This window comes from Lontra canadensis, unplaced genomic scaffold (genome assembly GCF_010015895.1).
Source record: "Lontra canadensis isolate GAN:19392208 unplaced genomic scaffold, GSC_riverotter_1.0 scaffold124, whole genome shotgun sequence".
NCBI classification, from domain to species: domain Eukaryota; kingdom Metazoa; phylum Chordata; class Mammalia; order Carnivora; family Mustelidae; genus Lontra; species Lontra canadensis.
This window is the reverse complement of record NW_022631118.1, coordinates 869141-896891: the sequence shown is the minus strand read 5'-3', so window position 1 is coordinate 896891 and position 27751 is coordinate 869141. Positions and strand designations below refer to the sequence as shown.

Sequence of the window (27751 nt, the reverse complement as noted above, 5' to 3'; positions counted from 1 at the left end):
GCCCCGCAGCTCAGGCTGGAAGAAGGGGGTCCCCCAAGCCAAAGGGCCTACTGTGTAAGGTGCTTATTGCTCCGTCTGGGGGATCCCTGTGACCGTGCCCACCCCTTCCCCTGACTGCCAGAACCTGGAGCGCCCCTCCCCCGTTTCGCCCCGCCCCGCACGCCCGAGGCGGGAGCGCGCCTCCGACGAGCCGCGCCGGTGCACGAGAGCGCGCGCCTCGGCGCGGGAGCGCGCCCCGGGGAGAACCCGAGCAAGATGGAGGCCGCGCCGAGGCCGCCTCCTGGGCCGAGGCAGCAGCTGCTGGGAGCGCCGAGCCCGGGCGCCTAGGCCGTGCCAGTCCCGGACCCACTGCTCCGGACCGGGCCCAGGTTGGTCTCCCCGCACCCCGTCCCCGCGGCCGCAAGCTGCGCGCGCGTCCGGCCTGGGCGCGGGGCAGCCGCCCCCCACCCCCACCCTCGGCCCTACCCCTGCCGGGCCGCTCCCCAGCACTCGCGGGATAACCTCTGCCCACAGTCCTCCCCTCGAGGCCCGGGCTGCCTGCCGGCCCCAGTCCCTCGTACCCTTGGCCTGGAAAACCTCTCTCCTCAGCCCTGGCCCGCCAATCCTAGGCTTCCCCTAGCTTACATCCAGTCCTGTCTTCTGTGGGACCCCTCCAGACCCCCGCCCTGTGTTCGGACCCTGCAGTCCCGGCCCTCGGCTCCCCACTAGCCTCATCCTGATTCCTCCACTTCGCCCTCCCTGTCCCAGCCCCCCTATCACCCCCCCCCCCCCCCCGAGTCCCCCCCCCTCATCCCCCCCCCCTCCCCCCGCATAGACGCCCCCCCCCCCCCCCAGCGCCTTTCTAGACGCCCAATACCAAATCTTCTTTTACCCCTAATACCAGTCCCCAATTTCCTTTCCAAGCTTCATTTATACAGCCCCTCTGCTCATCCCCCAGTACCGGTCCTCAGCCTCCATTCCATCTACCCATGGTTCCTTACTACTTGCCCAGTTCTGGCTCCCAAACCCCCCCCCCAACACCCCCCTGACCCCTTCCCAGCGGGCCCCCACTTCCAGCTCCCATATCCACATCCCATCCCCCTCATCCCAGCCCCCCAACTTTCACATGTCCCTTACCTAGGCCCCCAGTTGGAGATCTTTACTCCCCTCAGACACCGCCCCAACACTCAGGACCCCCTCCTGGCCCCTCCATACTACCCCCGAGATACTCCCAGCTCCGCCCCAGGCCCCTCCTTCGAGAGTTCCTTGGCTCAGGGCCGCTTCTCGCGTGCGTCCCCAGCTCCCGCCCGTCAGCCCGGCAGCCCGGCGGTCGGTCCCGGGCCGGCGGCCCCCGCCAGCCGCCGTCGCCGCCGCCGGCCCCGCCCCCGGGCACCATGCTGCCCTCGCAGGAGGCCTCCAAGCTCTACCACGAGCACTACATGCGGAACTCGCGGGCCATCGGCGTGCTATGGGCCATCTTCACCATCTGCTTCGCCATCATCAACGTGGTGGTCTTCATCCAGCCCTACTGGGTGGGCGACAGCGTGAGCACCCCCAAGCCTGGCTACTTCGGCCTCTTCCACTACTGTGTGGGCAGCGGGCTGGCCGGCCGCGAGCTCACCTGCCGAGGCTCCTTCACCGACTTCAGCACCATCCCGTCCGGCGCCTTCAAGGCAGCCGCCTTCTTCGTGCTGCTCTCCATGGTGCTGATCCTCGGCTGTATCACCTGCTTTGCGCTTTTCTTCTTCTGCAACACGGCCACGGTCTACAAGATCTGCGCCTGGATGCAGCTCTTGGCAGGTAGGGTAGGGGTGGGGGTGGAACCCCTAGAACAGGCGCCCAAGACCGGGCTTCTTTCTTCCAGGACCCCTTCTTGGAGGGGTCAGAGAGATTCTGCTCCTCTGTCTAAAGACACACCTCCTTGGCTGTCCCTCAGCAGCCACTGGGGAGGGGATTTATGAGAGAAACACCTTGGGGCAGGAGGCAGAGCCTTAGAGCTAGGTCTTTGAGTTTGTGTGCTTGGATATGGGCAGACCGTAGTTACTGATGGGTTAGTGTTATGTTAGAGTGTCTGTGGGCCTCTGAGAGTCTCTTTTGGCTGTCTTAGGGGAAATAATTATCTGAATGAGGAGTTACTTTAGGAATGAGCAATTTCTATTGTTTCAAAAAGAGCATGAGTAGGGGGAATTAGGAGATCTGACTTTGACCTTTATCTTGCTGACATTATCAACTTGGGTGTTTCACTTTACTTCTCTGAGGCTAGGCTTCCACATCTGTAAAACAATGGAGAAGATTCCAAGAACAAATGAAAGAGTATCTTGTAAACTTTGAAGTTCTGTATTAAGATAAAGGAGCTTAGGAAGATATGCATGTCTATAGTGTCTATCCAGTGTTGAAATGTGGGTGGTGGACGGCATGGGGGTCTTGGGAGGGCAAGTCTCCACCTGCTACCCCCCACCCAATGCAGGAAGGGTTCTGGTGCTATGCCCAATGGGAATAAATCCCTGGGACCCTTTGAAATGTTTAGCTAGGACAGACATCTTGCTCTAAGAACCGGAGAAGGGACCTTTGGGTAAGAGAACTGCTGAGACTGTATTCCAGGTTCCGTTAAAGTCCCCACCCCCACCTACCTTTCGATCGAAGGTAGATTTTGAAGATTCAGCAACTTGGGCATTTGCCTAATTGCAGGCAGGAAAGAGTTGGGCTGGGGAGAGTGAGGTCAGGATATAGCAGGAACGGGGGAGGAGGACTGGTGAGGTTAGGAAAAGTTTGGAGCCCTCCGGGAATGAGAAAGAGTAGGGGAAATGTGATGATCATATAGTATAGATGGTTTTTTAAAATAAGCACCTCAGGGCATTCAACAAGTGTGGGCCTCTTCAAAGAGACTCCCTGCAGGAGGTGTTATATCACTTGCTGATGACTCCACTGCTCAAAACATTGTAGGAAATTGTCCTTGGAGTGTGGGGTGTGTTTTCTTGAACATCATCATTGAGGGAAACCTCCATCTTTTGAAGGAAGAATATGATTTTTCAGAAATGGCTGGAAGTCGCTTAGGGCCAAGTGTAGAAAATACAATAGTGATCAAATTGAGAATTGTCACTTGGGATGAAAGCCAAGGTATGAGAGCAAAACCATGAGGCTGGTTTGCTTCCCCAAGAGGACCTTTACAAATACAGGGAGGAATTACTGTCCCACTGGAAGAATTTCTCAAAGTCTCAGAAGGACTACTTTGAAGAAAGTGTTAATTCAGATGAGGACATTGTAATGAGCTTGTTTCAAATCTGTCTCACTCCATCTACTTAGATGTGAGTCTTCCAGGATCTTTGAAGGTGAGAAAGGAGAATTGTAGAGTGTAGGGGGTATGTCTCCATATTTCTCTGTGGCACATAGAAGGTAATTTTATGTATTTCCATTCTATTCTTCCTCCAAAGACAAGCTGGAAAGAATATATACCTACCTGGAATCCTCAATCCCTCACCCTTAATTTGGAATCTGCAGAAGAGATGCTAACCTCTTGGCCTTCCAATTCTCTGTAATTTATGTGGGTTTAATCTTAGGGATTTGATGAAGTGTCCAATAACCCCATGTAATTACAGAATTTCAGGGATCATAGAGATCAGCTCCTTCAAATCCCACCTTCCCCTCCCCCCATTTTAGAGAGAGGAGACTGAGACTAGAGAAAAGGTCTTACCCAAAGTCTCATTGCCAGGAGGGGAGTAAACTAGGTCTTGACTCCTGGCCTGGTGCTCTTTCCCTTGTGTTGTTGTCCTGAGGGCTGAGGAGTCCAGTTAGCAGAGTTGAGCAGTTTGTTTCATTTTGGTTAGAGATTTCTGAGTTCTCTGGGTAAGTGACCAGTTCACTTTGTTTAATGAAGTGACGTCAGGACTGGAGCTAGAGCATTGGACTACGAGTCATGGGATGGGGTCTTGCTTGGCTGATTCTGCCTGAGTGATTCACCCTGCAGTAGTAAGCAATTGTTTTTAGCTTAAATCTCAGTTTTGTCATTCTTACAGTGGGAGACTAATCAGTTACATTATTGGATTCAACATATCTCTTTCAGCCTTGTGTGTCTCCTAAAACAGCTCGTTTGCCAAGATCGTTCTATTCGGAAAGTAAGAAATCAGTCATTCTCAGAGGAACTGCAGAGTGGCAAAGGACCTTGTTTATATCAGGAAAGAATTAGAATTCTTGTTCAAGTAAACTTTTATTCAACTATTTTAGATTCTTCTAAGTGTAGAGCCCTGGACTATTGGGAAAATTCAGAGATACTTATTCCTCTATTTATTCTTTATCTGCTCTGTGATCATCCCTGTGCTAGGGGAACAATACTGAGATGATCCTGATCCCCAAGGATTTAGGTCTATATGATGAGATCTCCACTCTCAGGAAGCTTACCATCTAGTTGGATCACTATAGTGTTCAGCATTTTTTCAGTGACAAGTGACAGAAATCCAACTCAAAATGGCTTAAATAAATAAAAATCAAATCAAATAGGGATGGTAGGGTTTTTGGCTCACATAAAGTATCTTTCTTTATGAGTATCTTGCTTCAGGGGTTCCTGGCTGACTCAGTCAGTGGAGTATGGGACTCTTGATCTCATGGTTAAGTTTGAGCCCCACGTTGGATGTAGAGATTACTTAAAAATAAAATCTAAAAAAAAAAAAAAAAAAAAGGTAACTTGCTTTAGGCATGGATGGATCCAGATACTCAAATAATGCTATTAAGAAAATGTCTATTGCCATTTCTTGGTTCCTCTGTGTCAGCTCATTTTTAAAGTCCACTTCTCTCCTAAAGGTGATAAATAAGGCTACTCACAGCTTGGAATTTACATTGCTTTAGCTTAGCAGTGCCTGTGCGAAAAGAACATCTGTTAGTCAGTGGTTCCAGCAAAAGTTCCAGGGCTGATTCTCATTGGCCCAGGCTTTGGCCAAGGATTCACCTCTTAGTTAATCAATATGACTTTGTCTAAGGCTTCAGCCATATTCCCATCCCTGGAACACATGGACCAATAGTGGAGACAGGTCAGTTCCTGAAAAGAGAAATCAAGTGTAACCGCTGGTAGGACAGGCGCAGACAGAAAAGCCTCACTCTGGAGAGTCTAAGCACTAATATGTCCTGGCTGTAAGTGCTGGGGAAACCCGGGAGGTGGCCCCTTCACTGGGAGGTGAGGCTTGAGTGGGAGGTGCGGATGTGTACAGGTGCGAGGTGGGGGAGAGCATTCTGAATGGAGAGGAAGATCACGGGCAGAGACACGGAGGTGAGAAAACCACATGTGGCTTGGGGGTGACCTCCAGCTAGGGGAGGAGTGGGAGGAGAGGGGAGGAAGGAATGGCGGAGGCTACAGTGTACAAGTCTCTGAATAGTGGGTCAGGCATTCAGACTTTCATCAGCAGGCAGCTTCAAGCTACTACAACTCTTGTTATTATTCAGGAAAAACAGTTAATATTTTCTTAGCCTTTGCTGTATGCTAGACCATGTGCTAGACATGGACATGAATACTATTATTTAATCCTCACAGTGATATGGAGTAGGTACCATTATTACTCTTTTGTAGAAGAGAACACTAAGCCTCAGAGATGAGTCATTTGTCCAAGGTCATACAGAATGTAAGTGGGAGAACTAGGATTGTAGCTTGGGCTGTCTGATTCGAAAGGCCAAGGATTTATGAAGGCATTATAGAGGGGCATTAGTGATGGGGGCAGTGGCAGGAGGTTTTAGGCATAACACTCAAATGTTAAGCAGAGAGGCTGAAAACCCAGGTGGCTCTTTGTGGAGTCAGGGGCCAGCTTCTCCGGGTACCTCTGCTACTCTGGACCTGGTCTTTCCCACTTAGTGAGAATACACAAGGTACCAGCTTTGACGCTAGACATTTCCATATTTGTTAGACAGTGCATGTTCATTTGTTAAAGTGACTTGCCCAAAGGTCACACATCTAGTGAAAGGTGAAGCTGAAACTTAAAACAAGTCTGAATGGATCTAGTTCTTGCTCTTACAACCAAACGAACCTGGGAGAGGATACACAAGTCACAAGACAGAGCTGTCAGCTATCCGTGCTCAGTGTTCACCCGTGGGCTGGGTGGGGTTAGCCAAGGGGAGGTTGCTGGCTGAAGTACAGGTTCAAGCTGGAAGCCTGGTTGAGAGTCCAGGGGCATAATGTGGGGTAGGGGTTTAAGAGCAGAGGACTTAGAATTCTCTCTCTGCTCCTTCCCAGCTGTGTGGCCTTGGATAAGCGGGTTTTCCTCTCTAGGTCTCAGTTGCCTTGTTGTAAAAGGGAGATTATTGCTTTTATTTTTAAGTAGTCCTACACCCAACGAGGGGCTCGAACTCACAACCCTGAGTTCAAGAGTCCCGTGTTCTACTGATTGAGCCAGCCAGGGGCCCAGGGGAAATTACTATTGTATTTACTTCAGGTGGCAGAAAGAAACAAAACGATGGCTGTAAAAGCACCGAATGTGTTCATAGTGGACAGTGGGCATTCAGTAAACGGTCACATCATCTCCGTAACACAGCCTAAGTGAAGAGCAGCTTGTGAGGAGCTCTTGCTGCTCAGGTGGGAGAGTTTGAACTTGCTGGGATGATCAAAGGCCTTGAGAAGTCATAAACTGCCAGCTGAAAAGGGTCTTGCCAATTAGCTGCCCAGCCGCCTCATTTTATGGAAGAAAAAAAATCTAGTCCTGGAGAGAAGAAACAAGTTCATGTCACAAAGTGAGGCTCTGCTTCCCACAGAAGGGAGATGATTCTGACCATAATTCATTCAGTACTGAGCACCTGCAGTATGTCCAGCCCCGCTCGGCGGCTGGAGTCACAGCCTGGAACAGGACAGTGGGCGCTGGGGGAGACCAAAGGTGGGGATGGCGGCGGGGGCTTGGGGATCTGAGGACGAGTACCTTCCAGCCTTCCAGGTGTGTGCCTTCATCACCAGGGGTTTCTGGGCTGGGAACAGCAAGGTCACTGCTGGTTAGCGTATTTACCCACGTTCCTCCCCATTTCTCTGGGGGTTTGTTTCGGATTTGGTTTGGGAGTCTGTTCACCCAGTACATCTCTGTCGCATGTGCATCAGCTGCGGAGCACATCGAGGGGATTTCTTTCTTCCCCGCTCCATTGTCTTTCTTCCTCCCCCACCTGTCCCCTCTTTCCTTTTTTCCACTCTCCCTCCCTGCGCCCTTCCTTTCTCACATCCGTCCTTTACTGACAGCCTCCTCTGTGTCGGGCACAGCGCTGGCCTCCGGGAATCCAGAGTTAAGAGTCCCCGCTGCCACACAGCTCACAGGGTCATGGGAGAGGCAGGGAAGAAGACAGATCATCGCTCCTGTGTGCATGGCATGCGAAATGACTGAATCAAGCCGAGTATTCTGGGGGCACGAAGGGAACACAGTTAAGGACAGCCAGGGAAGTCTTCCAAAAAGTTCCAGCATTTGAGCTGAGTCTTGGGAGGATGGGCCGGAAAGAGAAGGGCAGCCAGGCAGAAGAGACAGGCATGAAGATAGAAAATAGCTTGGTGTGTTTTATGTTTTGGGGACTACCAACAATTAGGGCAGGGAGTGGTAAGTGTTCAGAATGGGAAGCTAGACCGTGGAGGCTTCTAAGCCATGGTTGGGAGTTTATGGACTTCATCTGTCAGCATGTATTTTTTTGAAGGTTTTTTGGGGGAATAATTAATCAGGCACATGATACAAAGTTCAAAAGGGAAAAAAAGGTAGACAATCAGACATCAGTCTTCCTTCCTGTCCTCATTCTCCATGGGTCCTCCCAGAGTTCTCTGGGGCAGCCACTGTCACCAGTGCCTTTAGTATCTCTTCCAAGAAATCTCGGAAATAGACACGCAAATGCAGACACTTATTATTATTATTATTGTTATTTTTGCTAAAATGGCATATTAGTTATCTATAACTGTGTAACAAATTACTCCAAAACTTAGTGGCTTAAAGCAACAGGCCATTATTTTTTCAGTTTCTGTGAGACACAGGAATTTGGGAGCAGCTCAGATGAGCAGTTGTGGTTCAAGGTTGCTCCTGAAGTTACAACCAAGACTGCAGCAGGGGCTGTGGTCATCTAAGGGTATCGGGGGCTGAAGGACCCACTTCTGAGCACTCTCATGTGTTGGCAGGAGACCTCAGAATGAGTGACCAAGGAGAGAGAAAGGAAGATGCTACACTGCCCCGCTCTCCTTTTTTTTTTTTTTTTTTTTTTTTTGGTAACAGTTTTATTGCGCTATAACTCTATGCCGTATAGGTTATCCATATGAAGTGTATAATTCAGTGGTTTTCAGCATATTTATAGAGTTGTACAACCATTACCACAACCAGCTGTAAGATATTTTCATTACCTCAAGAAGCTTTATACCCTTTAGGTCTCACCCTGGCAAAGCTCTCCCACCCAACCTCCCCAGCCTCTATGCAACCACTAACTGACTTTCTTTCTCTCTATCTTAGCCTGTTCTGGCCATTTCATAGAAATGAAATCATTCAAGGGCACCTGGCTGCCTCAGTCTGTGGAGCATGCAACTCTTGATCTAAGGGTAGTGGGTTCAAGCTCCACGTTGGGTGTAGAGATTACTTAAAAATAAATTAAAAAAAAATTTAAAGATATTTATTTATTTATTTACTTGAGAGAGAGTGAGAATGAGAGAGTTCACAGAGGGAGGGGGAGAAGCAAACTCCCCACTGAGCAGGGAGCCAGATATGGGTCTCGATCCCAGGACCTTGAGATCATGACCTGAGCCGAAGGCAGAAGCTTAACTGACTGAGCCACCCAGGAGCCCCTTAAAAATAAAAACTTAGGGACGCCTGGGTGGCTCAGTTGGTTAGTGGCTGCCTTCGGCTCAGGTCATGATCCCGGCGTCCTAGGATTGAGTCCTGCATTGGGCTCCTTGCTCAGCGGGGAGCCTGCTTCTCCCTCTGCCTCTGCCTGCCACTCTGTCTGTGTTCACTCTCTCTGACAAGTAAATAAATAAAATCTTACCAAAAAAATAAATCTTAAAAAAAAACAAAACCCCAAAACCCAAACAAATGAAATCCTCCATCATGCAGTCCTTGCAACTTCTTTCATTTCGCAGGATGTTTCCAAGGTTCACTCATGTCGTAGCACCTGCCAGTGCTTTATTCCTCTTTGTGGCCATTTATGGCCACAATGTTGAAATATATGGATAGACCACATTTTGTTGATTCATTCATGGGTTGATGGACATTTGGGTTGTTTCAACTTTTTGGCCTTTATAAATAGTGCTGCTGTGAACATTGGTGTACAACTTTCTGCATGGATGCACGTGGTCATTTCTCTTGGGTAGGTACTTAGGAGTGGAATTGGTGGCTCAAATGGCAACTCTATATTTGACGTTTTGAGAAACTTCCAGGTTGTTTTCCAAAGTGGCAGCACTATTGTGCATTCCCAGGAGCAGTGTATGAGGGTTCCTATTTCTTCATACCTCATCAGCACTGTTGTTACCTGATGTTTTAAAATTATAGCCATCCTACCGGCTGTGGACTGGTGTCTCATTGTGGTTTTGATTTGTATTTCCCAAATGATTCACGGTGTTGAGAGTCTTTTCATGTGCTTACTGGCCATTTGTATATCTTCTTTGGGGAAATATCTATTTAGATCCTTTGCCCATTTTTTAAACTGGGTTATTTTTCTTTTTATTATGGAGTGTAAGAGTTCTTTGTATATTTTTGATACAAGTCCCTTATCAGATATATGATTTGCAAATATTTTTTTTCCATTCTGTGGCTGTCTTTTGTCTCTCTTGATAGTTTTCTTTGAAATACAAAAGTTTTGAATTTGTACAAAATCCGGTTTATCTCTTTTTTCCTTGTGTTGCTTGTGCTTTTGGTGGCATATCTAAGAATCTTTTGTAAATCCAAGAGCACAAAAAAAATTTTTTTTTAAAGATTTTATTTATCTATTTGAGAGAGAGAAAGCATGACAGCTCCAGCAGGGGGAGGGGCAGTGGGAGAGGGAGAAGCCGACTCCCCGCTGAGCGGGGACCTGAAGAGGGGGACGGTGCTTAATTAACTGAGACACCCAGGCACCCCAACCGATGCAAAAAATGTACCTCTGTTTTTACCAAGTTTATAGTTTTAGCTCTTACATTTAGGTGTCTGATCCATTTGAGTTAATTTTTGTATGTGGGGTAAGGTTGCATGTAGCTCCCGTATTGTCCCAGCACCATTTATTGAAAAGATGATTCTCTTTCAATTGAATAGCCTTGGCATCCTTGTCAAAACTTAGTTAACCATAGATGCATGGGTTTACTTCTGGACTCTGTTCTATTCCACTGCTCTGTATGTCTGTCCTTACTCAAGTACATTAATATCCTGATGACTGCTGTTTTGTAGTGAGTTTTCAAATCAGGAAGTATGAGTCTTCCAACTGTGTTCTTTTTTGAAGATTGTTTTGGCCATGACACTGCCTTTTATGTCCCAATCAAGATATCACATACCATCACCCCACCATACTCTGTTGTTTAGGATTGTGCCACTTTACTGTATAAAGAGCTATTTTTTCTCAAGAGCTGCAAAATATACTTTTGTATAATTTGTCATCATTGATCTTATCAATACTTAAGTTGTTTACAATATTTTGCTATAACAATATTTCAGTGGATAATGCTGTATATAAATAATTTGACACATATGTGCGTATAAGGACAAAATAAAGACCTAGAGCAGAATTATTGGATTAAATGGTCTGTATATTTACAATTTTGACAGATCCTGCCATAGTCCCCTCTGTAGGAACTGTACAGAGTTACCCTCCCAGCAGCAACATATAAAAGTACCTGTTACCCCACTTCCTTGTCAACGGAATATGTTATCAGATATTTTATTTTTGCCCACCTGATGTGTAAAAAAATACTCTTATAGTAGTAATTGGCCCTTCTCTAATTATGAGTGAAGTCGAGCACCTTTTATATGTATCCTTTTTTAAAAAGATTTTATTTATTATTTGTCAGAGAGGAGAGAGAGAGAGTGAGTGCACAAGCAGGGGAGAAGCAGGATCCCCGCTGAGCAGGGAGCCCGATGTGGAACTCGATCCCAGGACCCTGGGATTATGACCTGAGCCAAAGCGAGCTGCTTAACTGACTAAGCCACCCAGGTGTCCCTACATATATATCATTTATATAAACTGTCAGCTCATATATATATATATTTCTATCAAGTTAATGGCATTTTCCCTCTTGGATATGTGAGAACTTTTTGTGGGGCACCTGGCTGGCTCAGTCAGTAGAGTGCATGACTCTTGATTTTGGGGTTTTAAGTTTGAGCCTCATATTGGGTACTGAGATTATTTAAAATGAAATCTTTAGGGGCGCCTGGGTGGCTCAGTGGGTTAAAGCCTCTGCCTTCGGCTCGGGTCATGATCTCAGGGTCCTGGGATCGAGCCCTGCATCGGGCTCTCTGCTCAGCGGGGAGCCTGCTTCCTCCTCTCTCTCTGCCTGTCTCTCTGCCTACTTGTGATCTGTCTGTCAAATAAATAAATAAAATCTTAAAAAAAATGAAATCTTTAAAAAAAGGGATCTTTTTGTATATTAAGAAAGTTAACTCCTTGTCTGTGATATGAGTTACAAATATTGTTTACAGTTGATCTTTTGACTTTGTCTATGGATGTTTTCCCCATGGTGAAACTTGTTTTTTCTCAACATATTCTCATCAATATCTCAAATTGTCAGTTCTGTCCTGGGTTTAGTGTGGTATCTAGAACAGCCTTGAAGGGTTTTGAGCTGGGTGGGGGGGTACATATCACATCCGGCTATCAGTGGAGAGGGTGATTTGGAGGAGTTGAAAGGGTCAAGAGAACAAGGACTGAAGTATTCTCGTTCTGAGACCTCTCATTTGTGTCTTTTTTTTTTCATCCCCATGTTATGTTATTCATCATTATCAACCTTACTTTAATCCCAGAGAAGTTTAATGGTATAATGAGAGCCCTGGACCAGGAGTCTGTGCCTGGCACATAGTCGGTGCTTAATAAGTGTCTGTTGAATGAGTGAATGATGACATCTAATTTAAGTCCTAGCTCTACCTTCCACTCCTTTGGAGGCAGTATATTCAGTGGTCAGACAACCTGAATTTGAATGCTAAGTGTGGCATTACCAGCTAAGTGTCTTTAAGAAGGTTACACATCTCAGTTTTCTCATCTGTAAAATAGGGATAATAATAGTAACTACCTCGGGGGCTGTTGAAACATTGACTGTGAATATTGTACAGACCTGGCACAAAGGAGACCCTCAAGAACTGTTAGCACTTATTATTAGCTGATGTCTGACTTGGATCAAAACACTTTGGCTCCCACATTCCATTGTCTGTGCTACAATAAGGGAGGACAGATGGAAGAGTGGGAAGACTGAGAAGATAAGCCTGAAGAGGCAGGTAGGACTGGCTATGGAGAGCTTTCAAAGTTGGGTCTTGGAGTTTGGGTCTTATCCATATGTGATGGGCATTTGCTTTTACTCTTTATTTTTTAAAAAGGATTTATTTATTTATTTATTTATTTAGAGAGAACAAGAGGGAGGGGCAAAGGCAGAAGGAGAGAGAATCTCAAGCAGTCTCCACACCTAGCACAGAGCCCAGTGCTGGGCTTGATCTCATGATCCTGAGATCACAACCTGAGCTGAAACCAAGAGCCAGATGCTTAACTGACTGAGCCACCCTGGTGCTCCACGGGCATCCGCTTTCAGGCATGGGAGTCACCAGGCCCAGATGTTGGATTTAGTAAGATGACTGAGGTGGCCGCTGCAGGGGTGGACTAGATGGAGGCTTGATGGGAGGCAAGGAGCCTGTGGTCCTTGTGAGAAGTGCTAAGGCAGCAGGGAGAGAGGAGGAGGAGGAAGACGGGAGACCTGTATGGGAGACCAGCGGCTATCCGGCAGGGAGGACAAGGCAGGTGTTACAGATGACTCCAGGTTTCTTCCCTGGATGACTGGGTCCCTGGACTGATATTCCCAAACATGCAGGAGGTAGAGCGGGTCAGTTTGGGAAATGTTGAGTTGGCAGACCCTCTGGTGTGCAAGAGGAAAGGCCTGACAAGCAACTGGTATTCGGGCTGGGAGCCCAGAGCAGCAGTCTCCGCTGGAGACGGAGATGTGAGGCACCATCGAATGAGTCTAAGAGTGGGTGAAATTGCCCCGTGGAGAGTATGTGCTGGGAGAAGGGGAGAGTCTAGAAACACCGGCCTTTAAGAGGCAGGTGGGGGAGGAGCGAGAAAAGGAGCAAGAGCAGCTGCTCAGATTAGCAAATGAGAAACGGAGAAGGATGGCCTTGAGAAAGGACACGTGCCTGGAGGAAACAGAGGGGGACCCAGAGGGACAGAGCCATCTGAGAGGGCCTGGTCTGAGCTGGAGGGACCAGACAGGCTGCGGGGAGAGCAGCAGGAGACTTCTGACCAGACCAGAGAGAAGATGGGGCTAGGGGGAGCCAGGACAATGGGGATGCATGGATGGGGTGATTCAAAGGTTATTAAGAGGCTATGGGCTCCGCCGTAGGCTGGGCCTGGGGCTGGGGAAGTAAATACTGAATACGGTTCCCAAATGATAACCGCACAAAATGATGGTAATCTGTGATGCCAGATATAATTATTTGTCTTCTTTTTTGGGGGTAAATTTTATTTTAATTCCAGTATAGTTGATGTACAGCGTTCTACTAGTTTCATGTGTGCAGTATAATGATGTGACAGTTCCATACATGACTCAGTGCTCACTGCGATAAGTGTCCCCTTAATCCCCTTCACCGATTCACCCTTACTCATCCCCCCACCCACAATTATCTGTTTTCTGAATAGTCCCCCTCCTAAACTGTAGTGTCCTCAAGATCAGGAACCTGGAACTGGGGACTGGATTACATTGGAAGAGCTTCCCAGGAGGAAGGAACAGTCCATACAAAGGCCGCCAGGTGGGGCTGAACTTGACAGGTCTTAAGGGACAGAAAGGAAGCCAGTGTGGGCCAGAGTGTAGGGAGTGGAGGTCTCATGGCTGGAGGGAAAGGTGGGCAGCCTGTGGCAGCGTGTTGTTCTGAGTGCCTGAGCTTTTGGAGGGCACTGAGCAGGGGCGTGGCACCGTCCATTTCTGAAAGTTCACTGTGGATGCTGAGCAGAGAACAGCTGATGATGGGGTAAGTGTGGGAGCTGAGAAGGAGTTAGGAGGCCACTGTGGTCCTCCAGGAGGGAGATCATGGCAGCTTGGACACATGGGTGCAGTGGAACTGGAGAGGAGAGGTCGGATCCTGGATATTTTTGGAGGTCAAGTTGGTTGACCTTGGGAATGGCTTAGATGTGGGGGTGGGGGGAGGGGGAGTCAGGTGCCTCCTAGCCTCTGGGTGCTGGATGGGGGATGGTAAGCCCAGGCACAGGTGTCCCGACCCCCAGCATCCCGGGTTGATACAGGCATTAAGGTTGGGCCTGGATCTTCAGTGAGTTGGAGGTGACTGTTAGGAGAGGCCCGGTCTCCCTCAGAAGAGCAGGGCCTGCCCTGGGGAAGCAGAGCCAGCACTCAGCCTTGGTAGTGAGGGGCCTGTAGACACCCTCCTTCCCTTAGTGGGGCTTGGCCTGTCAGAGGTTTTCCCTACAGCCCCCTAGGGCCAGGGGTGCTGGGGAAGCAGCGCCTTGGAAAGCGGTGGTCCCAGTGTGGACAGATTCTTCACTGGGCTCCCCTCAGCCCCACACGCAGCCTGATCCTTTCCTTAACCTCAGGGAGAAACTCACAGGGGACACAAGCAGCTGGCCATGAGTTCTGTGCTGCGTTGCTGCTCTGTGTGCTCCCCTTTTTCTAAGACCTTTACTGCTTTGTAAAGTTATCACTGTTCTTTGTAGAAAAACTGGGGACTATAGATGAGCAAAATTATATCCATAATCTCACACTCCCAGAATCAGTCATTATTAACTGCCTGGCCCACAGTCCGAACGGTGGAGAGTACTGGTTACCAGCAGATTCTGGAGCCAGGCTCACTGGGTTCAAACTTGCCAGCCGGTTTTGCATCTTACCAGCTGTGTGACTTTGGATAACTTGGATAACCTCTCTGTGCCTCAGTGTCCTCATCTGTAAAAAGAAAATAATAATGCAGATTATTGTGTGGATGACATAAAGTACATAAGGTCCTATAGTGCCTGGCATGGTAAATGCGGTATGACTGTTTGCTCTAACTATGTAAGTGTTTTTTCCCTGAAGTGAAATTATATTGCATGTTAATTTTAAGAGCCTCTGGAAACCTAACATAGCATAAGTATTTTCTGTATCATTAAATCTTCCTCAATGGCTACCTGAGGAGATTCATATTCAAGTTTCATAGCTGAGTGACATTCTGTGACAGGAAAGAACTGTATTCCCATATTGCTGGATATTAAATTCTTTCTTTCTTTCTTTCTTTCTTTCTTTCTTTCTTTCTTTCTTTCTTTCTTTCTTTCTTTCTTTCCATTCTTCCTTTATTATTTCTCCCTCTCCTCCTTTCTCTCTCTCTTTTTAAAATTTTTATTTTTAAAGAAGATTTTATTTATTTATTTGAGAGAGTGAGTGAGAAAGCAAGAGCACAAGCAGGGAGCAGTAGAGGCAGAGGGAGAAGCAGACTCCCTGCTGAGCAGGGAGCCCGATGTGGGGCTCGGGACACGGGATCATGACCTGAGTGGAAGGCAGACTTTTAACTGACTGAGCCACCCAAGTACCCCCCTCTTTTTTTTCTTTAAAGATTTTATTTATTTATTTGACAGACAGAGATCACAAGTAGGCAGAGAGGCAGGCAGAGAGAGAGGGGGAAGCAGGCTCCCCGCCGAGCAGAGAGCCCGATGTGGGGCTTGATCCCAGGACCCTGAGATCATGACCTAAGCCGAAGGCAGAGGCTTAACCCACTGAACCAGCCAGGTGCCCCACCCCTCTCTTTTTTAAAGATTTATTTTTATTTATTTTAGAGAGAAAAAGGGCATGCAGTGTAGAGGGACAGAAGGAGAGGGAGAGAGAGAGTCCCAAGCAAACTCCATGCTGAGCACTGGGGTGGGGGGTGGCTGTGGGGTGATCCCCCTGAGATCTGAGACTCAGATGCTTAACTGACTGTGCCACCCAGGTGCCCCTCTTCTTTCTCTTATAAGTAATAATGTAACAGACATCCTTGTAGCTTGATCTGAGAGCATATCTATGAGCATTTTCTTCAGATAAATTCCTGGAAATTGGCAAGGTCAGTCAAAAGGGGTTTTCATTTTTATGTTTTTGTGATTAAGCCATTATTTCCAAGAGTTACATTTGGCCTGTGCATTGCCATTCTTTGTCGCTTTAATTATTTTCATTCCAAGTGAGTGAGAATCTCTAGTAATAGTCACCTGTTAGCAGATAACTCCCACCTACCTCACGGCTTTGATAGGTAACTCTTCACATGGTTCTGAAAACAAAATGTGCAACAAGTTGTCAGTTCAGTGTCTCCTCCCCTCCTGTCCTCTTGCCACTCTGTCCCTCTCCTGAAAAGTAACCAGTGTTATCAGGGTCTTGTAGGCCCTTCCAGAAATAGTTTGTGTCCATGCAAGAAAACAGTCCCCCTCACCAACCCCGCACACACTCACATCCCCCCCCCCAAATGTTAGCATCATTTTGCATCTGTTGCCCGGGACCTTGTACTTCACTTAGCACATCCACGCGCCGTCCCACAGCAGCACATAAAAGGGCTTCCTTCCTCCCTTCCACGACTGCTGGGCATGCTATCGCATGGATGTGCTCTAACCAGTGATCTCTTGGTTATTCTGAGGTTTACTTCTTCTTTTTTTTTTTTTAAGGTTTTATTTATTTATTTGACAGAGAGAGAGATCACAAGTAGGCAGGAAGGCAGGCAGAGAGAGAGAGGAAGGGAAGCAGGCTCCCCACGGAGCAGAGAGCCCAATGTGGGGCTCGATCCCAGGACCCTGGGATCATGACCTGAGCCGAAGGCAGAGGCTTTAACCCTCTGAGCCACCCAGGCGCCCCCTGAGGTTTACTTCTTACCCACTATGGTATACAGCCTTTTTTAAAGTCAGGTTTTATTGCAGTATAACACATTTAGAGAAAAGGACAGAAAACGTTCCCTCTGTGGCTCAGAGAATTTCCACAAAGCGAACCTACCTGTGGAAATAGCATCCAGATCAGGAACCTCATGTCCTTTCCAGTCACTACCCACAAAGGTAATCACTTGTCTGATTTTCCATCCTGTAGGTGAGTTTTGCCTGTCTTTAAACTGTGCATAAAGGGATCACACTTTTTCTCAGCTGTGTGGCTCTAAGATGCAGCAAATTTGTTCCTCCTCAGACAAGGTTCTGCTCCCTGAGCGTCCTCACCCATCCTCAAAGAGGTGCCCTCTGGCTGTGTCCTGACCTGGTAGGGGTACGGGGAGCAGGGTCCCTGCTGTCTCCCCTTATAAGGTTATTTACCCCATCATGAGGCCCTACCCTCAAGACCTCCCCAAACCCTAATTACCTTCCAAAGGGCCCACACCCAAATACTATCACACCCGGCGTTAGGGTTTCAACACGTGAATTTTGTGGGGACACAATTCAGTCTATGGCAAACCTCTGTGGAGTCTGCCCAGGGACAGAAAGCCCTGAGGACACACAGTCTGACCCCCAGAAAAGGGTAGCCACTGTGGTGTGTCATGCATGGAGGGGGCAACTGAGCCAAAACAGAGGCCTCCCTCTTGGAGTGCCTAGCTTAGCAGATGTCCCTTGAGGATGGTGTAATAGTGTTACAGTGAAATGCTATTAAAAGAACTGAGCATAGGGACGCCTGGGTGGCTCAGTTGGTTAAGCGGCTGCCTTCGGCTCAGGTCATGATCCCAGCGTCCTGGGATCGAGTCCCACATCGGGCTCCTTGCTCGGCAGGGAGCCTGCTTCTCCCTCTGCCTCTGTCTGCCTGTGCTCGCTCGCTCTCTCTCCCTCTGTCTCTGACAAATAAATAAATAAAATCTTTAAAAAAAAAAAAAAGAACTGCGCATAAAATGCATCATTAAAAACCTTTCTATAGGGGTCCCTGGGTGGCTCAGTGGGGTTAATCGTCTAACTCTTGATTTCATTTCAGGTCATGATCTTGGGGTCACAAGTTCAAGCCCCAAGTTGGGCTTCATGCCCAGCATGGAGCCTATTTAAAACAAAACTAAAAAAGCTTTATACGAGGGTGCATTTATAGCACAAGCTTTGAAGAAAATAAACACCTGAGTGTATCATACATATGCTCTTAATTCTTAATACTTCACTACTTCTGGTCTCACTCAAGTTTCATTCCCAAATTCCTTTTAACTGTCTTTTAGTTTCTTAATTTTTAAAAAAAGCTTAAGAGGATTTCATGGCCTGGGATAGATGGAAAAGGATTGGACATAATAATGGAGTTTTTGTTACAGAAGTAATATATGCAGATATTAGACACATTCAATAGCACAGGATGGCATAGAATGCAAAGTGTCCCCTGCCCACCTCCCAGTCCACACCTCAGAGGTATCCATCATTAAACTGCTTCTCTATACTTCTAGAAGTGTTTACAGATATGTAAGCTTCTATGTGTATTCTTTTTTTTTTTTTTAAAGATTTTTCTACTTATTTGACAGAGATTGCAAGTAGGCAGAGAGGCAGGTGGAGAGAGAGGAAGGGAAGCAGGCTCCCTGCTGAGCAGAGGCTCAATCCCAAGACCCCAGGACCTGACTGATCATGACCTGAGCCGAAGGCAGAGGAGTCAACCCACTGAGCCACCCAGGCGCCCCTATGTGTTTTCTTTGAAAAATGTTTTTAAATTTCACGAGTAGTATATGAAGACATTCACTCTGAAAAGCTGAAACATTTAAAGGCTAAAGTCCTACCCCATCCCTGCCAAGAAGCCACCACTCTTATAAATTTAATTTCCATTTCCCCTCAATCTTTTACATACATGTCCACGAGGCAGATATATCATGTCATTTTCTGCATTCCCCTTGCTGATTTTCTTTTTTGTTCTCCCTCTCTCATGGCAAAGTCCACATAACATAAAATGTGCCATTTTAGCCATTTCTCAAGTGCACAGTGTTGTGTAGCACATCTATCTCCCCATCTTCCAGAACTCTTTTCATCTTTCAAAACTGAATCCCTGTCCCCTTTAAACACTAACCCCCCCCATACTCCTTCCCCAGACCCTGGCAGCCACCATCCTACTTTCTGTCTCCGTGAATTTGACTGCTCTAGGGACTTCATGTAAGTGGGATCCTACAGTCTTTGTCTTTTTTGTGACTGGCACATTTTACTGAACATAGTGTGTCAGGTTTCCTCCATGTGGTAGCATGTGTCAGAATTCCTTTCCTTTTTAAGGCTGAATAAATAACATCCCATTGTATATACAGATCACCCCCTGGAAAAAGGCTCATCTCTTTTGTCTAAGAATTCTTTTTCTCAAGAGCTGCCATAACCCATCCCCATTTCACCAGTTATAATTTAGGTTCCTCTTCTCACCTGCTAATTGAGTCTCACAAAAGCACTATGAAATGAGTAGGATATCATGACCCCCATCTTACAGATGAAGAAACTGAGGCCCAGAGAGGTAAGCTGACTTGCCCTAAAGCTGCACGGGGAAGAATAGGAGTTCCGCTTCCCATCGAGGCCGTGCACTGTGGCCAGTGTCTCATGGCTCCAGGGAGAAAGGCTCAGTTTGGTGCTAGTATATCTTTAACTCCTCTCACACTATTAAGTCTCTTAAACAGAGAGAGAGCTCAGAGCATTTGGCAGGCAAAAGTATCCAGCTAGAATCTAAGAACATTGTTTTGGTTTCATTATATTTATAGTTTCCTTCTATTTGTGGCAAATGATCCTGGTTTCCTTTTCTATGATAGTGATATAAAGCTTACTTTTTAAGTAAATGCCTCTAAGTTAAAAAGTGAGTCTATTAAAAGAAAAATGTTAAGTAAAGACCTGTCTGGGTTTAAATACAGATCCCACCACTGACTAGCTCTGTGACATGGGATATCAAAGCTGGTTCCTTGGAGCCCATTTTCTCATCTGTAAAATGAGGATGATGACTTTTCCTGTGGTACAGATTCGTTATAGCATTAAACCAGATCATGATGTCAGGAGCTCTGCACCCTGGCATGTACTTAAGCATGTCATGCTGTTTGTGAATGTTATTACCACAGCATGAATATTCATATTATTAATTTTGTCACAACCCTTTCAGTCAGTGGACTGTAAGGTGATGGATAGAGATGCCCCACCCAAGGGCCCCTTCCCCTAGACCAGTGGTTCTCAACCAGAGACACTTTTGCCCCCCAGAGAACGTTTTGCAATGTCTGGAGATGTTCTTCTTGATGACTGAGGGTGGTAGTGCCATGGGCATCTGGACGGAGGAGGCGAGGCACGATACTGAACCTCCCACCAGGCATAGGACAGTCCTCATCGTGAAGAATTCTAAGGCCAAGTGTCAAAATTGCTTCTATTGAGGAGCCCTCCTCCACATGGCATCCTGCGCCTGGGTCTGTGTCTTCCAAGAGAGACTTGAACTCAGACTCCAAAGACCTAAGCCTCAGGTTCCTTATGCAGGACGTGGGGATGCTGAAACCCACTTTGCCTGCAGTCATTCCATCTTCTGATGCTTGAACCTCAGCAAGGTCACTTCCTTGTCCTCGGCTATCTCTGTAGTAATCGCTTCCTCTCTTCCCCCAGGTCCAGGGAAACCATCTGATAGGCTTTTTTTTCCATTTGCTTGACTCCTGGGTGTTTCCCATTCCCCCAGTGGCCTCTGGAGCCACATAGCCACCCAGTACTGGGCTGCAGAACAGAGGAGGCAGAGTGAGTTAGAGATGGAGAGGCCCCACCCCCACCCTTTCCTAGCACGCGCTTCTTCTGGGTCTCAACCCCTAGTCTGCTTCCTGGCAAGCACTCCTTGACATGCATAACTATTCTGTTTGTGTGTCGACTTGATTTTATTCCTCCCCACACGTCTCTTCTCCTGGAGACCACGCCTCCAGTTTCCCCAGCACCTGCACGGCGCCCCGCACTTAACGCAGTCAGGATTTACATGTGCAGTGTAGGAAGGGAGAGCCGGGGAGAGGAGAGGGCGAAGGGGCTAGATCCAGAGAAGGAAGAGAGGCGAGAAAAGGAAGAGAGAAGAGAAGGGATGTTGAACGAATGTTAAATGCGGAGAGATCTAACTAGACAAGGGGAGGAGGATCGAGGGTGACCCCCAAGAGCAATCGAGACAAGCCCGCGAGAGAGTAGGGCCGTAAAGAGACAGATGAAGAACAAGAAAGATAAAAAGGGTGGACCGGAGGAAGGAACGGGGAGGCACGCGACCGGGGAGAGGCACGTGAGCGGTGAGCGCGAGAGTGCCAGCGAGAACGCGCGGGCGCAGGGCCACGGGAAGGAAACTCCGTGAGGGCTGAGCGGGGGCTGCGGAGCGGAGAGGCCCGCCCTCGGGAGCCTGGCGGCGCTGTTGCGAGCTGGGGATGCGGGCGCAGTCTCCATGGAAACGGGGATGCTCCGGGAACGGGAGGAAACGCGGCACGCGGGGAGGGGAGGGAAGGGGAGGCGGAGAGTCTGGCTGGGTTTGGCCCTTTCTCAGGCTCTTTTCCTCCCCCCAGACTCTCGCTGGGGAGGCGGGTGCGCGCGACCTGGGCAAGAGCCCTCGGACACCCAGGCACTCCTTCTCTCCTCGTCCCCCTCCCCGGGCGTTTGACCCTCCTCCCGTCTCCGACTGGGGCCTGGAGGGTCCTGCAAAAAAAAACAAAACAAAACAAAACAAAACAAAACAAAAACCAACAACAAACCGGGGAGATACACGGGTTGACCCTCTCCAGAGGCTCCTCCTACGGAGCGCCGCAGGGCTCAGTCCGTTCTCATCAGTTTCCCTAACGCCAGCCCCAGGGAGTTTACCTGCCCACAGCTCCCAAATTTATGTCTCCAGCACTGATCGCCCCCCCCCACCCCCACCCCGAGCTTCCCTCTCATTTGGGTGTCTAAAAGTGCATCTTCAGACTTGTCGGATTCTTGAGCTCCCCAAGCCCATTCTCACCCCAGGGCTTCCTGAATTGGCCGTCCACTTTGTCAGGAGCTCTCCCCAGCCCATAAGCGACTCGCTGTGCTCTAGCGGGGAATCATCTTGGCGGAGGCAAGCACTGGGGAAGCGAGGAAGCCCTAAGTGTGTGTGTGTGTGTGTGAGAGAGAGAGACAGATATCACAGTGTCGTGGGAGAGCCCTGCATCAGGATGAGGAGTACAACCTAGGGGTATGGGGGACACTGTCCTGTCACAGGAGGGCAAACCTTGCGCACTGTCAGATGGGAGTCTGAGGCCTAGGGAGCACTTTCTTGAACTGTAGGTGAGGGAGAGACTGACAAAACCGAGGGCCGCCTCCCCACCCTGGGAACTAGGTGGTCCTTATAGACAGTGGGCAGAACTGGCCACCACCCCCTTTGTCATCACTGTCACCTGAAACTCAGGTTAAGCACCCCACGGGCCTGGTGTGGAACCTTCTGGTCTCAGACACAGTAACCTCCTTGCTGGTGGGACTGGCAGGCACTAAGAGGGCAGCATCGAGGGTAACTCACAAGTCTCGGGACTGGCTGCTCATTGCAAGGCAGAAGGGAAGGTCACTGTCCTTGCGGCTCACTGAACTCCGCGGGTCCTGATTTGCTGGGTGGGCCGTGTGCTGATTGGCTCAGGCTTGGGTCCCACCTATGAGGTTGTGCATTGGGAAGAGCCTACCGCTACCACGTGGGTCAGGATTGGCTGAGGTGGGTCACTCAAAATAGAGGAAGTGAATACCGGGGAGGGAACCAGGTGGGGGCTATTTCAATAGAAGGCTCTTGGCCTCGCCCCTTCTCCTCGTCCTCACCATCTGAAACTAAGATCCGCCCTCCCCAATTATTTCCTTATTTGTGTGACTATTAAAGGTATCATTATGACTAGTTATGATGATAATAACATTTAACATTTACCTGGAATTTATTATGTCAAGTGTTTACATTTGCTGCCTCCTGTAACCTTTACACTTGAATACCATCATTATCCCCATTTTACAGATGAGAAGACTGAGTCTCAAAGGGCAACGAACTGGCTGGAGGTCACACATCTAGAAAAGAGCCGGGTCAGGATTTGAGCCTCTTTGCTCTAATGGACCTTTCCCCCACTAACTACAAGCTCTGTGAAGCTGAAGTCCAAGTAATGCGCCCTGTCTCTCCCTAGTCTAGTGCCTGGCACCCAGGGGGCCCTCAGTGAGGAGATGCCAGGCACTGGGCTGAATGTCTTACACGCCTTACTTCCCTCAGTCTTCAGCACTACCCCTTGAGGCAGTACTGGGATTTCCAACATAAATAGGGGGCATTCCCATGGTGTACATCGAGTAAGGGAGAGAACTTTCCTCAGTCTGTTCTTTGAGCCAGTGCTCGACTGTGTGAATAACAACATGTGCCCAGCGTCCTGAAGAAATGGAAATGGAGCTCAATAAATATTTGTTGAAAGAATGACAAAAAGAAATAAAGAACCATGAGGATGGAAGGGAGTAAGCATGGTTGGGATGCTAAAGGGAGCAGAGGAAGGTAACGGTGGATTGCTATTTCCTTGTATTTCATTGAAGGCTTCCTGGAGGTGTCAATTTGATGGGGGTCATTATGGGGTCCTGGAAAGTTTCTGCTCCCCGAGGCAGGAGGCCGTCCCAGACCCTATAGTTTCTGGAACCCACGGAAGGCTTAACAGGCTCTTGGGTTGAGTGACTGAGTGGGAGGGCGCGGCCTGCGGGCGGCGAGTCGACGGGGGCTGGGGTGGTCCTCTGGCTCTGGGAGTACTCAACCCCTTCTCTCTTCCTCCCTGACCATGGCGGTGCGCCCGGCCTCGCACCCACTCAGCTCTGTGCCTCGTGCTGGGCTGCATGATCTTCCCCGACGGCTGGGACGCCGAGACGATCCGGGACATGTGCGGGGCCAAGACCGGGAAGTACTCCCTGGGGGACTGTTCGGTGCGCTGGGCGTACATCCTGGCCATCATCGGCATCCTCAACGCCCTCATCCTCTCCTTCCTCGCCTTCGTGCTGGGCAACCGGCAAACAGATCTGCTGCAGGAGGAGCTCAAGCAGGAGAACAAAGGCGAGTGTGTTGGCTGGGTCGGGGGCGGGGCCTCCAGGGGTCACCGTGTCCTACAGATGAAGCAAAAACTGGAACAGATGCAGACAGTCCGACCCCCCTGAAAGCAATTTGACGTTATTCCTCAGATCCGAACACTTGCATGCTTGGGCCCCAGCAAACCCAGCTCCGAGTAGAAACACATGAGAAATGTGGCAGCAGCTTCAAATAGCAGACCACTAAAAACAACCTAAATGGCCATTGACAGGACGATGGATAGTAAGTGGTGATATACTCACATCCTGGAATGGAGCATAACTGAAAATGCATGCACTGTAGTTATAAGTAACAGGATGGATACATCCTGGAAACATAGTATTGAGACAGGGGAGTGGGGGAAATCAATTTCCAGAAGATAACAGAGGGATTTTTTTCATGGAGTTCAGTCAAAAACCAAGAGACAGTAATGTATGGTTTGATCATAAGTATATTTATGGTGGTACTGCATTTTTTTTTTAAGTAAAGAAACAATAAATACAGAAGATAGGATGATGCTTACTTGCGATGGGTGGGTGTAGGCATGTACAAAATATGGTGGTGGTCTTGCATGGTGAGCCCACACAGGTGGGCTTTGTATATATCAAGTAATATATATACTTTGTATATATCAAGTAACTTGAAATCTGATGAAGAAAAAATTTACACATGAGGCCGGAGACTCCAGGCTAACCAGTTATCAGATATTTATCTATGCATCTGTGTACATTATATGTCCCTTTATAAAATATACAGTAGTGTTATATGCTCATATAACGCAGGATAGGTGTCATCCCAGACGAATTCCTCGCAAGACTGCTTTTTGTCCCCAACGCTAGAGCATGTCTTCAAGATCTTTCTTTATCCTTTTATGGAGAACCCTTTTTATCGAGTGCCTAGCATTACGTCAGATGGAGGAACTGTAACTATTTAACTATTTTCCTTTTAGGGACTTTTAGGGGAGGTTTCCAGGATTTTACTATCACTGATAATGCTACGCTGGACATCTTTGTCTGTGCCTTCTTATACACAGTGTTTTCTTGGTGTTTTTCCAGTAGTGGAATTGCGCACTTAAAATTGTAATGATGGTGCCAGATCGCTCTCCAAAGGGAGGCTGGTCTGAGCCAGGGACCCACCCTGTCCCCGGAGCACCAGGAGGCATGGCATGGCATCCGTGGACAGACACCTGTCTCTCTGGGTGTGTGTGCCCTGCCCTGAGAAACAGGAGTAGTGGTTTTCACAGTCACACCCTGCCTTAAGCTATTAGAATGTGCTGGGTCTATATTTAGCACTTTCCATTAATTATATTCCTCTCTTGGAGTCTCATCTATAAAATGGGAATAATGGCAGTGAGGGTTATAATCTCATCTGGCAGGAGGTGGTTTAGTATTGTGGTGGAACCCTTGGACTGAAGGCCTCTGAGTTGAAAGCAGGCTGGGGACTGCACCTCCTTGAGCCTTAGTTTCCTGGCTTCCTCAAATGAGGGCAGTGGAAATAGTACCAGTTCACAGGGTTGTCCGATGAGGAAGAAAGATTATGTCTATTAGGGGGCACTTGGTGAATACTCAGTAGAAGCTGTCACTCTTCAAGACCCCACCAGGCAAGCATCATGACCACCATTTTACAAATGAGAAAGGTGAGGTCTGCAGAGGTCCAGTAACTTGTCCAAGGTCATGAAGCAGTATGGTCAGGATTTGAACCCAGGTCCAAAGTTGAAAGGCCAGGCTCTTCCCGGCTCCCTGTTTCCTTTCTCAGGGCCCTCCTGGGCTGTTGCGCTACTAACCTGTCTTTCTCTGAGGCTCCTATCCTTGGAGACCCTGACGCCTGGTGGGTTCCCGTAGTCTTGGTGTGAGGTCAGGGCCTGCCCTCTGGTGGCAGCTTCCAGAAGTGCATGACTAAGAGCCACGTGGTCTTTCTGAAGAAGAGGTGTGGGGATGGGGGATGGGGGCTGGGCCCATGGGGGATGGGCCCACCCAGCGTCCTCTCCTTCCTCCCCAAAGTGCCCTCAGCTTGGTGTTTAAAGTGATGTGAAGGAGCCCCAGTTTGTCATACCTCAGCGTCAGTGTGTGTGTGTGTGTGTGTGTGTGTGTCCCTCATTGGGAGCTCAAGATGAGTGAGCCTCACACTTCAGTTCTGAGCCAGACCTCTGGGACAAAAGTAAAAACAAATAAATTGCTTTCATTTCCAGAATTTACTATGCTCTAAACATTGGAAAAGTCCTTGGCTGGAATTATGTTTTTTTCACTCTTCGGATTCACCCTGTGAAGTAGGCTATTATGCCTGCTATACAGATGAGGAAATCAAGTCTCAGAAGGGTTGAATGGCCTGCTCAGGACCATCCAGCTAACCAGAGGCCTGGCTGGACTCTGTGCAGCTCACTCCCCTGCCCAGCTTTGCCCTGAGGCGTGGCCGAGGGGAGCCCCAATGCTGGGTAGTCTCTGACTTTCTCCAATTCTTTCTCTCTCATAGATTTTGTAGGCTCTACAGTAAGCTCCGTGTTGCGGCCAGGGGGTGATGTCTCCGGATGGGGAGTCCTCCCCTGTCCCGTCGCTCACTCACAGGGACCCTGAGGGCCAGGATCACAGCCCAGGAATTGACCTGTCCTCAGCTTGTCCCGTTGCCTGCCCTCTCATCCCTTCATTCAAGCTCCGAGGGAAGACCCCATCCAGGACTGACTGCTCACCTGCTACCTGCCTGTAGCTCCGGGCTTTGAAGAGGTTGGGGCTGGGATGCAGCGTGCGGGAGGGCCTGATTCTGCTCCTCCCTCAACTGACCTAAGGGAGCCAGAGCCCTGGGCCCTTGGGCTTCTCCCTTCCTCTCTAGGCCGGCCCGGGGCCCCCACAGAGTCTCCTGGGGAAGTGGCACTGCGGTTCTGGTTCCCCAGGCCCTGTCAGTCTGGAGGGCTCCCACCTGGCTGCATCCTTGCCTCCTCTGGTCCCTGTCTCCTACAGAAACTTACCGAGGACACTGGCCCAGGGTGGACCGGACTCTTTCCTGTTTTCTCCCCCCTGATGATGGTTCCATCACATCATCACAGAGCTCCAGGCACCACCTGCCTCCTCGGGGCCTCTCTGCTGCCTGCGTCAGCCTGTTTTCACCTCTCCCAAAGGAGTCTGAGCTGCACCAAGAGAGAAAACACAGGGCCTCCCTGTCAGCTGCTGATTGGGGTCCTGAACAGCCCAAAGTCTGAGGACAGACAGGCTTTGGAAGCAGTAGGAGGCGGCGCTCTGAGTCCTATCTTGGTGACATCTGACCATGGCAGCTGGGGCTGGAGGGGGCTCAGCCTTGGGCTGGCCTGGCCTTTTCCCTGCTGGGATGTCTCACCAGTTACTGGACCCTTGACCCTGGCCTGTTTTGTACAGCACAGACTTCTTGGCCCTGTTGTCAGGGCTGGGGTTTTGGGAGGGGGGACCAAGAATGGGGAATTAGGGGATGCATCACCCCTCTGCCCCTTCTCATGCCCCAAACCCGGGCATCTGCCAAGGGCAGAGACTGTCTTGCCTCTTTGATACTTTTTCTGCATAACTTGAACTTGCAGGTCACCTCTGAACAGGGTACCCCCTGTCCCCATCCCCAGGCCTTGTAACCCTATCCCCACCTCCACTTTTTCCTCCTTGCCCACCTCTCGCCTTGCGATATGCCCAGGGTCTACAGCCCAATGGGCAGTGCTTGGAGCTGAGGCATGAGTGTGTGTGTGAGCGTGTGTGTGTGTGTGAGTGTGTGTGTGTGTGTGTGTGT

At 48.9% G+C, this 27751-nt stretch overlaps 1 protein-coding gene across 1 annotated transcript; it reads left to right on the top strand.

Annotated features, from left to right (window-relative positions):
- The first annotated feature begins 229 nt into the window (after positions 1-229).
- LHFPL4 (LHFPL tetraspan subfamily member 4) lies at positions 230-27751 on the top strand. The gene is made up of 4 exons (XM_032841582.1): positions 230-368; positions 1280-1779; positions 23765-24001; positions 26483-27751. The coding sequence occupies exons 2-4, from the start codon at positions 1374-1376 to the stop codon at positions 26581-26583; spliced, it is 744 nt and encodes a 247-aa protein (XP_032697473.1). The 5' UTR covers positions 230-368; positions 1280-1373; the 3' UTR covers positions 26584-27751.